Source organism: Salvelinus namaycush, chromosome 19, assembly GCF_016432855.1.
Source record: "Salvelinus namaycush isolate Seneca chromosome 19, SaNama_1.0, whole genome shotgun sequence".
NCBI lineage: Eukaryota > Metazoa > Chordata > Actinopteri > Salmoniformes > Salmonidae > Salvelinus > Salvelinus namaycush.
The window spans coordinates 5,801,148-5,815,631 of NC_052325.1; the positions used below are offsets into that span (position 1 = coordinate 5,801,148).

The following is a 14,484-nucleotide window of genomic DNA, read 5'->3' on the forward strand; positions in this document are numbered from 1 at the left end:
CACCCACAGAGTGACAGCCATGGGGCTCCACTTCATTATCCTTCAGCGAAAGGTTACACATTCATACAGCTTTGGTGTCTGTCTCTTTCCTTAGTAGCCTACAATTGAAGATGTTGACACACATCTGTTACTTAGCTGTCGTTTCTCAAGGGATTTTCCTCCAATTCTTTTCCTTCTTCAAAAAAGTACTTTCGGAGGTTGGGGGTGCAATGCTCTGACAATGTTCAAAACACGCCATCAGAAATGCGTTCAAGTCGAAGAACCCTATTCCTTATGTGGAACTCTTGCGCCCTCTGCTGACAGTTTATGGAAAGACTGGTAGTGGAATCGATTACTCCTTGATCAACAGCATAAAGTCATGCCTGGTTGACATTTTCGACGCTCGGCAGAGGACGTCAAAACAGAGCGACAGTTAGCTATGTGGCTAGCTAGAGCATGTATTTGATTCAAATATGGAAAAAAAGAGGTTTAATATCAACCTGGACGACTCTGCCTTCACAAAAGAAAGAGCCCCGGTAAGTAAATCGCTATTTAGTTAGTTAATCACCAGCTATGTTTCAAGGGTGTAGGCTAGCTAGCTATTCTAACTATTCAATTCAATTCAAGGGGCTTTATTGGCATGGGAAACATATTTTAACATTGCCAAAGCAAGTGAGGTGAATATACAAAAGTGAAATAAACAATAAAAATGAACAGTAAACATTACAGAAGTTCCAAAAGAATAAAGACATTACAAATGGCATTATGTGTATTACAGTGTTGTAACGATGTACAAATGGTTAAAGTACGAAAGGGACTATCCTAGTCTTGTTAGCGATCTAGCTAAGTTAGTAACGTTAGTGCTGACCAAAGCTACAGTAGAGATATGTGGTGTCTCGAAACACTCTGGAAACTGGTCTATGTTCTGTCCAGATTGTTTTATTTGGTTGCAGTTGCAGACAGACAACCAGTCCCTCAAACCTCAGGCGTAGCTAGTCTTTTTGACGTTACTAAAGTCCGCTAGCTAAATGACTAAGATGTAACGTTAAGTGTTATTGTAGTTACACCTACAAGGAAGCTTGAAGGTAGCAAGTGGTTGAAAATACCGTTTTCCCGTTGTAGGGTTTTGGACCTCTATACATTATTCATAACTTTCCATCTTGGCTTTGATTGTAGAGCGTTGCAATACACATTGCATATGTCACATGTTGGAGAAGTGCATGGGCACATGGTTAATAAAGCCACCCACCGGGGTTCTCTTGCAGGTGAAACCCCTGTTCCAGCCCTCCTCTAAGGCAGGCCAGAGTGCAGCAGCATCATCATCATCAACCACCTCTGAGACCACAGCTCAGCCTGCACCCCCGTCTGCTGGCCAACCACTATCCTACGCAGAGTTCATTGTCCAGAGCAAAGGCCATGCACCTCCGAGAGTCCCCTCAGCTCCACAGAGAGTGGGGGTGTCCAGGGTGGCTGCAGGGACTGGGACCGGGATAGATACAGAGACTGGTAGTTTGAAGCAGGGTCTCAGTCAAGGAGCACAAGGTGGGCCTGATGTGCTGTCGTCGTCGTCCTCTGTGGGGTGTGAGAGGCCTCAGGACCAGGCCCAGGGGACAAAGGATCTGGGTTCTGGTGGACCACCAGGGGTTACAGAGGGAGAGGGGCAGAGGGCTGGGACTGAGCAGAAGCAGGGGGAGGGTCAAGGGTCAGAGGGCAGCAACATCCTAGGTCATCCTAAACCAGTGGGGTCTGGTAATAGTATCATAGTCAGCCCCAGACAGGTAAGAGTGATGGAGGTCAAAAAAGTTACCGTTGAAAAAGTGTCCTACCTAAGTAACATTCTTACCAACATAATACTTGAATGTAATATCTTTGTTCAGATAGACTTTACCAATAACTTAAGAAAGCTTTGATGTGTTGTCTTACTAATTAATCATCACACCTTGGTTGTTATTGTGCAGAGAGGAAACCCCATTCTGAAGTTTGTGAGGAGTGTGCCTTGGGAGTTTGGAGAAGTGGTCCCTGACTATGTCCTTGGACAGACAACCTGCGCTCTCTTCCTCAGGTCTCTGTGTGTGTACAATACATGCTTTATGGAGTTTTTACCGTGTGTGTGTGATGTGGCCTTTTCTGTTCCACTGAAAGCTGTTAAACATGCTCACCTCTCACCTGGTTAGTGAGTAGCCGCTAGTCACTTCTGTTATTTTCTTGTTGTTTTATTCTGTCAACCTTTACACCTTCACATAAATGTTGCTATGCATGTAACGACTTCTCTGGAACAAACGATGGTGACTTCTCAGAAATGAACTGTTGCTATGCATGTAACGACTTCTCTGGAACAAACGATGGTGACTTTTCAGAAATGAACTGTTGCTATGCATGTAACGACTTCTCTGGAACAAACGATGGTGACTTCTCAGAAATGAACTGTTGCTATGCATGTAACGACTTCTCTGGAACAAACGATGGTGACTTCTCAGAAATGAACTGTTGCTATGCATGTAACGACTTCTCTGGAACAAACGATGGTGACTTTTCAGAAATGAACTGTTGCTATGCATGTAACGACTTCTCTGGAACAAACGATGGTGACTTTTCAGAAATGAACTGTTGCTATGCATGTAACGACTTCTCTGGAACAAACGATGGTGACTTCTCAGAAATGAACTGTTGCTATGCATGTAACGACTTCTCTGGAACAAACGATGGTGACTTCTCAGAAATGAACTGTTGCTATGCATGTAACGACTTCTCTGGAACAAACGATGGTGACTTCTCAGAAATGAACTGTTGCTATGCATGTAACGACTTCTCTGGAACAAACGATGGTGACTTCTCAGAAATGAACTGTTGCTATGCATGTAACGACTTCTCGAACAAACGATGGTGACTTTTCAGAAATGAACTGTTGCTATGCATGTAACGACTTCTCTGGAACAAACGATGGTGACTTCTCAGAAATGAACTGTTGCTATGCATGTAACGACTTCCCTGGAACAAACGATGGTGACTTCTCAGAAATGAACTGTTGCTATGCATGTAACGACTTCTCTGGAACAAACGATGGTGACTTTTCAGAAATGAACTGTTGCTATGCGTGTAACGACTTCTCTGGAACAAACGATGGTGACTTCTCAGAAATGAACTGTTGCTATGCATGTAACGACTTCTCTGGAACAAACGATGGTGACTTTTCAGAAATGAACTGTTGCTATGCATGTAACGACTTCTCTGGAACAAACGATGGTGACTTCTCAGAAATGAACTGTTGCTATGCATGTAACGACTTCTCTGGAACAAACGATGGTGACATTTGCTAGTCATGTTCTAATGGAAGAGGTTCTCATAGTATCTCCCTCTTGTGTTTGTGTATGTGCTTGTTGTCCTGGCCTGTTGGTGTTGTCGTGGCCTGTTGGTGTTGTCCTGGCATGGCTCCGTTGTACTGTTCTTGCTCCTTGTTGGACCGTCAGTCTGAGGTACCACAACCTCAACCCCAACTACATCCACGACCGTCTCAAACTGTTGGGCCAGACCTTCATCCTCAGGGTTCTACTGGTGTTAGTTGATGTGGTGAGACTAGAATATTGGTCTTTTCTCCTCATTTTATTGATGAATTTAATTAGAGGTCATGATTATAGTGTAAAAGTACTTTTATACGGATCATTTTTCAGTTTACACATTGCAGATTTGCCTAATACCCCACTCTCCCTGGTGGTGTTTTGCAGAAAGACCCTCACCATTCTCTGAAAGAGCTGGCTCGTATCTGCATCATGGCTGACTGCACTCTCATCCTGTCCTGGAGGTAACCCTCTCACCCCTGGCCTGGAGGTGACCCTCTCACCCCTGGCCTGGAGGTGACCCTCTCACCCCTGGCCTGGAGGTGACCCTCTCACCCCTGGCCTGGAGGTGACCCTCTCACCCCTGGCCTGGCGGTGACCCTCTCACCCCTGGCCTGGAGGTGACCCTCTCACCCCTGGCCTGGAGGTGACCCTCTCACCCCTGGCCTGGAGGTGACCCTCTCACCCCTGGCCTGGAGGTGACCCTCTCACCCCTGGCCTGGCGGTGACCCTCTCACCCCTGGCCTGGAGGTGACCCTCTCACCCCTGGCCTGGAGGTGACCCTCTCACCCCTGGCCTGGAGGTGACCCTCTCACCCCTGGCCTGGAGGTGACCCTCTCACCCCTGGCCTGGAGGTGACCCTCTCACCCCTGGCCTGGAGGTGACCCTCTCACCCCTGGCCTGGAGGTGACCCTCTCACCCCTGGCCTGGCGGTGACCCTCTCACCCCTGGCCTGGCGGTGACCCTCTCACCCCTGGCCTGGAGGTGACCCTCTCACCCCTGGCCTGGAGGTGACCCTCTCACCCCTGGCCCGGAGGTGACCCTCTCACCCCTGGCCCGGAGGTGACCCTCTCACCCCTGGCCCGGAGGTGACCCTCTCACCCCTGGCCCGGAGGTGACCCTCTCACCCCTGGCCCGGAGGTGACCCTCTCACCCCTGGCCCGGAGGTGACCCTCTCACCCCTGGCCCGGAGGTGACCCTCTCACCCCTGGCCCGGAGGTGACCCTCTCACCCCTGGCCCGGAGGTGGCCCTCTCACCCCTGGCCCGGAGGTGACCCTCTCACCCCTGGCCCGGAGTTGACCCTCTCACCCCTGGCCCGGAGGTGGCCCTCTCACCCCTGGCCCGGAGGTGGCCCTCTCACCCCTGGCCCGGAGGTGGCCCTCTCACCCCTGGCCCGGAGGTGGCCCTCTCACCCCTGGCCCGGAGGTGGCCCTCTCACCCCTGGCCCGGAGGTGGCCCTCTCACCCCTGGCCCGGAGGTGACCCTCTCACCCCTGGCCCGGAGGTGACCCTCTCACCCCTGGCCCGGAGGTGACCCTCTCACCCCTGGCCTGGAGGTAACCCACTCCATTCCTTACTATATAATGACAATGTTTGAGAGTGAAGATTTAAGTTGGAACTTATTTTTCTTAACAGTCCAGAGGAGGCGGGGCGTTACCTAGAGACGTACAAGTCCTATGAGAAGAAACCAGCTGATCTGCTGAAGGAACATGTGGAGAAAGACTACCTGTCGAAGGTCTGAGCCATTATGGGCAATAACCAACAGTCATATTAATACACTAAACAAAAATATAAACGCAAAATGTAAAGTGTTGGTCCCATGTTTCATGAGCTGAAGTAAAATATCCCAGAAATGTTCCTTATGCACAAAAACCTTATTTCTCCTCAATCCTGTTCACAAATGTGTTTACATCCCTGTCAGTGATCATTTCTCCTTTGCCAAGATAATCCATCTACCTACCTGACAGGTGTGGCATATCAAGAAGCTGAGTAGACAGCATGCTTATTACACAGGTGCACCTTGTGCTGGGGGACAATAAAAGGCCACTCTAAAATGTGCAGTTTTGTCACACAATACCATAGATGTTTTAAGGGATTGTGCAATTGGCATGCTGACTGCAAGAATGTCCACCAGAGCTGTTGCCAGATAATTGAATGTTAATTTCTCTACCATTAGCCGCCTCCAACATCGTTTCAAAGAATTTGGCAGTACGTCCAACCGGCCTCACAACCGCAGACCACGTGTAACCATGCCAGTCCAGGACCTCCACATCCCGCTTCTTCACCTGCGGGATCGTCTGAGACCAGCCACCCGGACAGCTGATGAAACTGTGGTTTGCACAGCCAAAGAATTTCTGCACAAATCTGCCAGAAACCGTCTCAGTGAAGCTCATCTGTGTGCTCGTCATCCTCACCAGGGTCTTGATCTGACTGTAGTTTGGCGTTGTAACTGACTTCAGTAGGTAAATGCTGTTGCTGGGCACTGGAGAAGTGGGCTTTTCACAGATGAATCACAGTTTCATCTTTAGCGGGGAGACAGCGTGTATGGCGTTGTGTGGGCCAGATGATTGTGAACAGAGTGCCCCATGGTGGCGGTGGGGTTATGGTACGGGCAGGCATAAGCTACGGACAACGAACACAATAGCATTTCTACGATGGCAATTTGAATGCACAGAGATACCGATAACACCCGTTTTAAATAAACATGTCGCTCATGTATTATGTTTGGGATGGTCTGGATTAATCGGTCGACCTCTAGTCTGGATCGACTTGTTCGACAGCGTATTCCAGTTCGCACCAATATCCAGCAAGAAGAGCGGGACAACATTCCACAGGCCACAACTAACAACCTGATCAACTCTATGTGAAGGAGATGTCGCACGGCATGAGGCAAATGGTGGTCACACCAAATACTGACTGGTTTTCAATTATTATTATTTATTTTTTTGAAGGTATCTGTATTCCCAGTCATGTGACAAACATAGATTAGGGAATAATACATTTATTTATTCATTTATTTCAATTGACTGATTTCCTTTTATATGAACTGTAACTCAGTAAAATCTTTAGAAATTGTTGCTTTTATATTTTTGTTCAGTGTACTACCTGCCTACGGTCTAAGCTGATACAGAGCCATAGCCAACAGTAGTTTTTAATGAGAAGTGTGTTGTTTTTACAGGTGACGGACTGTCTGACCACTGTGAAGTCTGTCAACAAGACTGACTCCATCACTCTGCTGTCAACCTTCTCTGTAAGAGGCTTTCATTATATATTGAAATGAACCGTACTCATGTACTCAAATGAATTGTCTTGTGTTGAGCTGAGAGACGGTCTTTTTCTCAGTCCTTAGAGGGGATCATCAATGCAGCTAAAGAGGACCTGGTTCTCTGTCCTGGACTGGGACCACAGAAGGTGAGCAGGAAGGAATGTGTTTGACAGAAAGAGAGGGAATAGTGTTCACTTGAATTTAAAATATGACCTTCAACATTTTAATTATTCTAATTCAGTTGTGATTATTTCCAAACGTTGATGGTTATTTCAAACCATTTAGGAAAATATATCCTCGAACAGTGTCAGTTTTCCTTAGTTAGTCTCCTTGCATTATTGAGTGGTGTGTGTGTGTGTGTTTGTGTGTTTGTGTGTGTTTGTGTGTGTGTGTGTGTGTGTGTGTGTGTGTGTGTGTGTGTGTGTGTGTGTGTGTGTGTGTGTGTGTGTGTTTGCTGTGTCCTACAGGCCAGGCGTCTCTATGACGTGCTACACCAGCCCTTCCTCAAGGCCAAGAAGAAAGACAGCTGACCCACAGACAGTCCTTACTACTCTACTGTTGACCTTTCTCCTCAGCAGGAAACTGGCTTCCATTATGGCCCACCTCTATCCTAAGGACTGTTTCAACTGGGAACAGGACCCATTATGGCCCACCTCTATCCTAAGGACTGTTTCAACTGGGAACAGGACCCATTATGGCCCACCTCTATCCTAAGGACTGTTTCAACTGGGAACAGGACCCATTATGGCCCACCTCTATCCTAAGGACTGTTTCAACTGGGAACAGGACCCATTATGGCCCACCTCTATCCTAAGGACTGTTTCAACTGGGAACAGGACCCATTATGGCCCACCTCTATCCTAAGGACTGTTTCAACTGGGAACAGGACCCATTATGGCCCACCTCTATCCTAAGGACTGTTTCAACTGGGAACAGGACCCATTATGGCCCACCTCTATCCTAAGGACTGGTTCAACTGGGAACAGGACCCATTATGGCCCACCTCTATCCTAAGGACTGGTTCAACTGTACTGTTGTTTTTTTACATTTCTATAAAAATAAAACACTAGAAAATAGATCTTGAGTCAATACATGTTAGAATCACCTTTGGCACTGATTACAGCTGTGAGTGTTTCTGGGTAAGTCCACACCTGGATTGTACAATATTTTTTTGTTCTTTTTTTAATTCTTCAACTCTTGTCATTGGTTATTGATCATTGCTAGACAACCATTTTCAGGTCTTGCCATTGATGTTATAGCAGATTTAAGTCAAAACTGTAATTCGGCCACTCGAACATTCACTGTCTTGGTAAGCAACTCCAGTGTAGATTTGGTCTTGTGTTTTAGGTTATTGTCCTGCTGAAAGGTGAATTCATCTCCCATTGTCTGGTGGAAAGCAGACTAAACCAGACCTGTGGTTAGCTCCAGTCTGTTTTTTTTTTGTTTTTTTATCCTGAAAAACTCCCCAGTCCTTATTAATGGTTACAAGCATACCCATAACATGATGCAGCCACCACTATCAGGGATGCAAACTAGTCACCTTTCAGTGAAATTTGCCGTTTTGAATCCAAAATAGGTGACCTAAGTGATTCGTGTCGATCCGATGAGAAAAGTTTGGGCGAGGGGGTGCTTTGGATGACTACTGGCTGTATGACAATGAGTGATGCGCCTTTGGAGCAATACTGGCTGTATCCAAGGCTCAGCCAATCGTTCACATAACAGAATGCAGCATGTGACTGAAGAGAGAAAAGACAACCAATGTAATAGTTACAGCATCAGCGTGCGCTCTGGAAAGAGTAGAATGGCAATTTGGCAGTTTTTAATTTACAGCGGCGCGTCTCCCGAACGATATCGACGAGGTAGGTGAGAAGCTTGACCACGGAGACAAGGTGATGAAGCATACTTCATGAGCTGTAACCGAAAAACAACTGGCATTTGAAAAGTTTGAGGTTAGGGAGAAAGTGTTGTGGAACAGGTATTGTTAGCATTGTTAAGTACCTTACTAGCTGGATCGAATTCTCTGTTAGCTAGCCAGAGAAATGTTGAGCAACATTAGCCAACTTAACTGATCAAAATAGAATTTATGGTGTGAAAATTAGCTGGCTAATAAAGTCAAACAGCTAATGTTTGTAACCTAACCAATTCGCTATACTGTTAACTGGTAACGTTATACGACTCTTTGCCGTTCCTCAAGTTATAACGCGTTAGTTGCTGACTGGACCCTGGCGATCTGTGTGAAATCTTAACTAGCTAATGAACTAATGTTTTCCCAAAGGGTATCATGCTCCGCTGGCACATTGTAGAACAGATGTCCACAGGCAGAAAGTGTACAATGTAATAACCTGCAGGGTAGCCCGAAGATATTTATTTTGTTGTGTTGAACTTGACAGTAACGTGTGTGTGTTATTTTTTAACACACGTAGCCTTGTGCGTTTGATCGATGAACTTAAGATCTTTTTTCCCCCTGAGTGCACTATTTAGATGTGTTTGTGGTCACAAGCGTTCTATTATAAAGGCCGTCATGGCTAACTGCAATAGCGGTTGGAGCGTTGGGCCAGTAACCAAAAAGTTGCTGGATCGAATCCCTGAGCTGAATTTAGTGTATTGTTTTTTTTCTCAATACTTGAGTGTCATTTGCAGTTTTTTACCTGTGAGTCAGGTTCACATTAACCACTTGTTTTACACACAGAGACTGATCATGTAGATCATATGATTTGTTGTTTAATTAGTCAAAACCTGCATTTCACCCTAGCAGGGATTTTTTTTGCCTCCTATCACAGCCTTTAAACTCAAACTGTTTTAAAGTCACCATTGGCCTCATGGTGAAATCCCTGCTAGGTTTTCTTCCTCTCCGGCAACTGAGTTAGGAAGGACGCCTGTATCTTTGTAATGAATAGGTCTATTGATACACCATCCAAAGTGTAATAACTTCAACATGCTCAAAAGGATATTCAGTGTTTTTTTTTTAAAATTATCCACCAATAGGTGCCTTTTGTGAGGCATTGGAAAACCTCGGTCTTTGTGGTTGAATCTGTGTTTGAAATGCACTGTTTGACTGAGGGACCCTGCAGATAATTGTATGTGTGGGGTGTTTACCATGATTTTTTTTAATGACTATTATTGCACACAGTAGGTTAATGCAATTTATTATGTCACTTGTTAAGGAAATGTTTACTTCTGAATTTATTTAGGCTTGCCGTAACAAACGGGTTGAATACTTATTAACTCAAGACATTTCAGCTTTTAATTTTTAATTTTAACATTTTGAAAAACATAATTCCACTTGGACATTATGGGGTATTGTGTGTAAGTCAGTGAAAAAACATCTCCATTTAATCCATTGTTAATTCAGGCTGTAACACAACAACATGTGGAACAAGTACTTGCCAAGTATATTTCAAGTATATTCCAAGTATATTCAAGTATTCAAGTATTTCAAGTATATTCCAAGTATATTCAAGTATTCAAGTATTTCAAGTATATTCCAAGTATATTTCAAGTATATTTCACAGCTATTTATTTCAATTTAATCCAGGGTTCAACTAAAAATAGACAATACATAAGCATAGGGATTCAAGCGTTGGTTGATTTCAAATTTAATCTTCAAGTTAATCATGAATATGTTGAATTCACTCCTCCATTTCAACCAAAAATGAAAGAATAGGACTAAATCAAATCAGACTTTATTTAAAAAGCATTTAAGATTAGATTAAGTCCTATTCATAATTTGTTGGGGGGGTTGAGATGGTGACCAACATATAAATTATTAATTTGTAGACAAACGGGATATTGAATTGTGTTTGGGTGTCAACTCAACCAAATATCAACATTTGAAAGAGACTGTGTCTTCGTATTAGACTAAGTCAGCGGAACTGTCTACAAATGTATTTGATTTGATTTAGTCCTATTCTTTAACGTTGATTCTTGTTTGAGATGGAGACATGTATCCAACATATCAATTATTAATGTGGAGCTATATACAGGGAGTACCAGTATCAGATCAATGTGGAGCTATATACAGGGAGTACCAGTACCAGATCAATGTGGAGCTATATACAGGGAGTACCAGTATCAGATCAATGTGGAGCTATATACAGGGAGTACCAGATCAATGTGGATTTATATACAGGGGGTACCAGTACCAGGTCAATGTGGATCTATATACAGGGAGTACCAGATCAATGTGGAGTTATATACAGGGGGTACCAGTACCAGGTCAATGTGGATCTATATACAGGAAGTACCAGTACCAGATCAATGTGGAGCTATATACAGGGAGTACCAGATCCATGTGGAGTTATATACAGGAAGTACCAGTACCAGGTCAATGTGGATCTATATACAGGGAGTACCAGTACCAGATCAATGTGGAGCTATATACAGGGAGTACCAGTACCAGATCAATGTGGAGCTATATACAGGGGGTACCAGTACCAGGTCAATGTGGAGCTATATACAGGGAGTACCAGATCAATGTGGAGCTATATACAGGGAGTACCAGGTCAATGTGGAGTTATATACAGGGAGTACCAGTACCAGGTCAATGTGGAGTTATATACAGGGAGTACCAGTACCAGGTCAATGTGGAGCTATATACAGGGAGTACCAGGTCAATGTGGAGCTATATACAGGGAATACCAGATCAATGTGGAGTTATATACAGGGAGTACCAGTACCAGGTCAATGTGGAGCTATATACAGGGAATACCAGGTCAATGTGGAGCTATATACAGGGAGTACCAGATCAATGTGGAGTTATATACAGGGAGTACCAGAACCACATCAATGTGGAGCTATATACAGGGAGTACCAGTACCAGGTCAATGTGGAGCTATATACAGGGAGTACCAGATCAATGTGGAGCTATATACAGGGAGTACCAGTACCAGATCAATGTGAAGCTATAGTACTGGTACCCCCTGTATAAATCAATGTGGAGCTATATATGGGGGGTACCAGCACCAGATCAATGTGGATCTATATACAGGAAGTCCCAGTACCAGGTCAATGTGCAGAGGTATGAGGAATTTGAGGTAGATATGTACATGAAGGCAGGGTAAAGTGACTAGGTATCAGGATAGATAATAATAAGGTATTTGAGGTAGATGTGTACATGAAGGCAGGGTAAAGTGACTAGACATCAGGATAGATAATAATACGGTATTTGAGGTAGATGTGTACATGAAGGCAGGCTAAAGTGACTAGGCATCAGGATAGATAATAATAAGGTATTTGAGGTAGATGTGTACATGAAGGCAGGGTAAAGTGACTAGACATCAGGATAGATAATAATAAGGTATTTGAGGTAGATATGTACACGAAGGCAGGGTAAAGTGACTAGGCATCAGGATAGATAATAATGAGGTAGATATGTACATGAAGGCAGGGTAAAGTGAGTAGACATCATGATAGATAATAATAAGGTATTTGAGGTAGATATGTACATGAAGGCAGGGTAAAGTGACTAGACATCAGGATAGATAATAATGAGGTAGATATGTACATGAAGGCAGGGTAAAGTGACTAGACATCAGGATAGATAATAATAAGGTATTTGAGGTAGATATGTACATGAAGGCAGGGTAAAGTGACTAGACATCAGGATAGATAATAATAAGGTAGATATGTACATGATAGATAAGAGCAAAATAAAGAATAGAGTAGCAGCAGAAAATGATGTGTGTAAAGTGTACAGTGCCTTGTATAAGTTCTTCCACCTTGGTGTTTTTCCTATTTTATTGCATTACAACCTGTAATTTAAATAGATTTGGGGGGGGGTTTCATGTAATGAACATCAACAAAATAGTCCAAATTGGTGAAGGAAAATGTTTAAAAATTACTTTAAATTAAATTTTAAAAAATCAAACGGAGAAGTAGTGCGTGCACATGTATTCACCTCCTTTGCTGTGAAGCCCCTAAATAAGATCTGGTGCAACCAATTACCTTCAGAAGTTATACAAAAATATCCGAAACTTTAAACATTCCACGGAGCACCATTAAATCCATTATAAAAAAATGTAAAGAATAAGGCACCACAACAAACCTGCCAAGAGAGGGCCGCCCACAAAAACTCATGGACCAGGCAAGGAGGACATTAATCAGAAAGGCAGCAAAGAGACCAAAGAAAACCCTGAAGAAGCTGCAAAGCTCCACAGCTGAGATTGGAGTATCTGTCCAATGGACCACTTTAAGCCGTACACCCCACAGAGCTGGGCTTTACGGAGGAGTGGCAAGAAAAAAGCAATTTCTTCAATAAAAAAATAAGCAAACACGTTTGGTGTTTGCCAAAACGCATGTAGGAGACTCCAAAAACATATGGAAGAAGGTTCTCTGGTCAGATAAGACAAAGATTTAGCTTTTTGGCCATAAAAGATAATGCTATGTCTGGTGCAAACCTAACACCTATCATCACCCCGGGAAGAGCATCCCCACAGTGAAGCATGGTGGTGGCAGCATCATGCTGTGTGGATGTTTTTCATTGGCAGGGACTGGGAAACTGGTCAGAATTGAAGGAATGATGGATGGCGCTAAATACAGGGAAATTCTTGAGGGAAACCTGTTTCAGTCTACCAGAGATTTGAGACTGGGACGGAGGTTCACCTTCCAGCAGGACAATGAGCCTAAGCATACTGCTAAAGCAACACTCAAGTGGTTTAAGGGTAAACATTTAAATGTCTTGGAAAAAAAGCCCAGACCTCAATCCAATTGAGAATCTGTGGTATTACTTAAAGATTACTGTACACCAGCGGAACCCATCCAACATGAAGGAGCTGGAGCAGAATGGGTAACAATTCCAGTGGCTAGATATGCCAAGCTTGTACAGACATACCCCAAGATACTTGCTGCTGTAATTGCTGCAAAAGGTGGCTCTACAAAGTATTGACTTTGGGGGGGGGGTGAATAGTTATGCACACTCAAGTTTATTTTTTTTGTCTTATTTTGCATCTTCAAAGTGGTAGGCATGTTGTGTAAATCAAATGATACAAACCCCCCCAAAATCCATCTTCATTTCAGGTTGTAAGGCAACAAAATAGGAAAAATGCCATGGGGGTGAATACTTTCGCAAACCACTGTATGTCTGTGTTGTGTGTGTGTGCGTGTGTGTGGGTGCGTATATGTAGTCTAGTGAGTGAGTGTGTGTATATACAGTCTAATGAGTGTGTGTATATGGTGTGTATATATAGTCTAGTGAGTGTGTGTATATAGTTTAGTGAGTGTGCTTAGGGTCAGTGCAAGGTAGAGTCAGTGCAGTTCATTTGGGTACCACTAATGGACTATTTAGCAGTCTTATGGCTTAGGGGTGGAAGCTGTCTCGGCGCCTGTTGGTTCCGAGAGCCGATGCTCCGGTACCGTTTGCCGGACTCTATCAGAGTGAACAGTCTGCGGCTGGAGTTTTTGGCTATTTTTCTGGCCTTCCTCTGACACCGCCTGATATAGAGGTCCTGGATGGCAGGGAGCTCGGCCCCAGTGATGTACTGGTCTGTCCGGCACCCTCTGTAGCGCTTTGCGGTCAAGGGCAGTGCATTTGCCATACCAAGCGGTGATGCAACCACTCAAGATGCTCTCGATGGTGCTGCTGTAGAATGTTTTGAGGATCTGAGGGCCCATACCAAATCTTTTCAGCCTCCTGAGGGGGAAGAGGCACTGCTGTGCCCTCTTCATGACTGTGCGGGTGTGTGTGGACCATGTTAAGTCCTTAGTGATGTGGACGCCATGGAACTTGAAGCTCTTGACCCGCTCCACAACAGCCCCGTTGATTTAGATGGGGGCATGCTCTCCACTCCTTCTGCTGTAGTCAACGATCAGCTCCTTGGTCTTGTTGACGTTGAAGGAGAGGTTGTTGTCCTGGCACCACACTGCTAAGTCTCTGACCTCCCTGTAGGCTGTCTCATCACCTTCGGTGAT

The 14,484-nt window shown here is 44.5% G+C and overlaps 1 protein-coding gene across 1 annotated transcript; it reads left to right on the forward strand.

Annotated features, from left to right (window-relative positions):
• The first annotated feature begins 395 nt into the window (after positions 1-395).
• ercc1 (excision repair cross-complementation group 1) lies at positions 396-7,670 on the forward strand. The gene is made up of 9 exons (XM_039014444.1): positions 396-515; positions 1,245-1,757; positions 1,938-2,041; positions 3,447-3,546; positions 3,702-3,778; positions 4,950-5,049; positions 6,493-6,564; positions 6,657-6,725; positions 7,047-7,670. The coding sequence occupies exons 1-9, from the start codon at positions 453-455 to the stop codon at positions 7,107-7,109; spliced, it is 1,161 nt and encodes a 386-aa protein (XP_038870372.1). The 5' UTR covers positions 396-452; the 3' UTR covers positions 7,110-7,670.
• Positions 7,671-14,484: the final 6,814 nt, after the last annotated feature.

Coding starts and splice junctions, on each gene's coding strand:
- ercc1 (XM_039014444.1), top strand. CDS start 453: ATGGAAAAAAAGAGGTTTAATATCAACCTGGACGACTCTGCCTTCACA. Junction 5,050..6,492: donor AGAAAGACTACCTGTCGAAG/GTCTGAGCCATT, acceptor TTGTTTTTACAG/GTGACGGACTGTCTGACCAC. Junction 6,565..6,656: donor CTCTGCTGTCAACCTTCTCT/GTAAGAGGCTTT, acceptor TCTTTTTCTCAG/TCCTTAGAGGGGATCATCAA.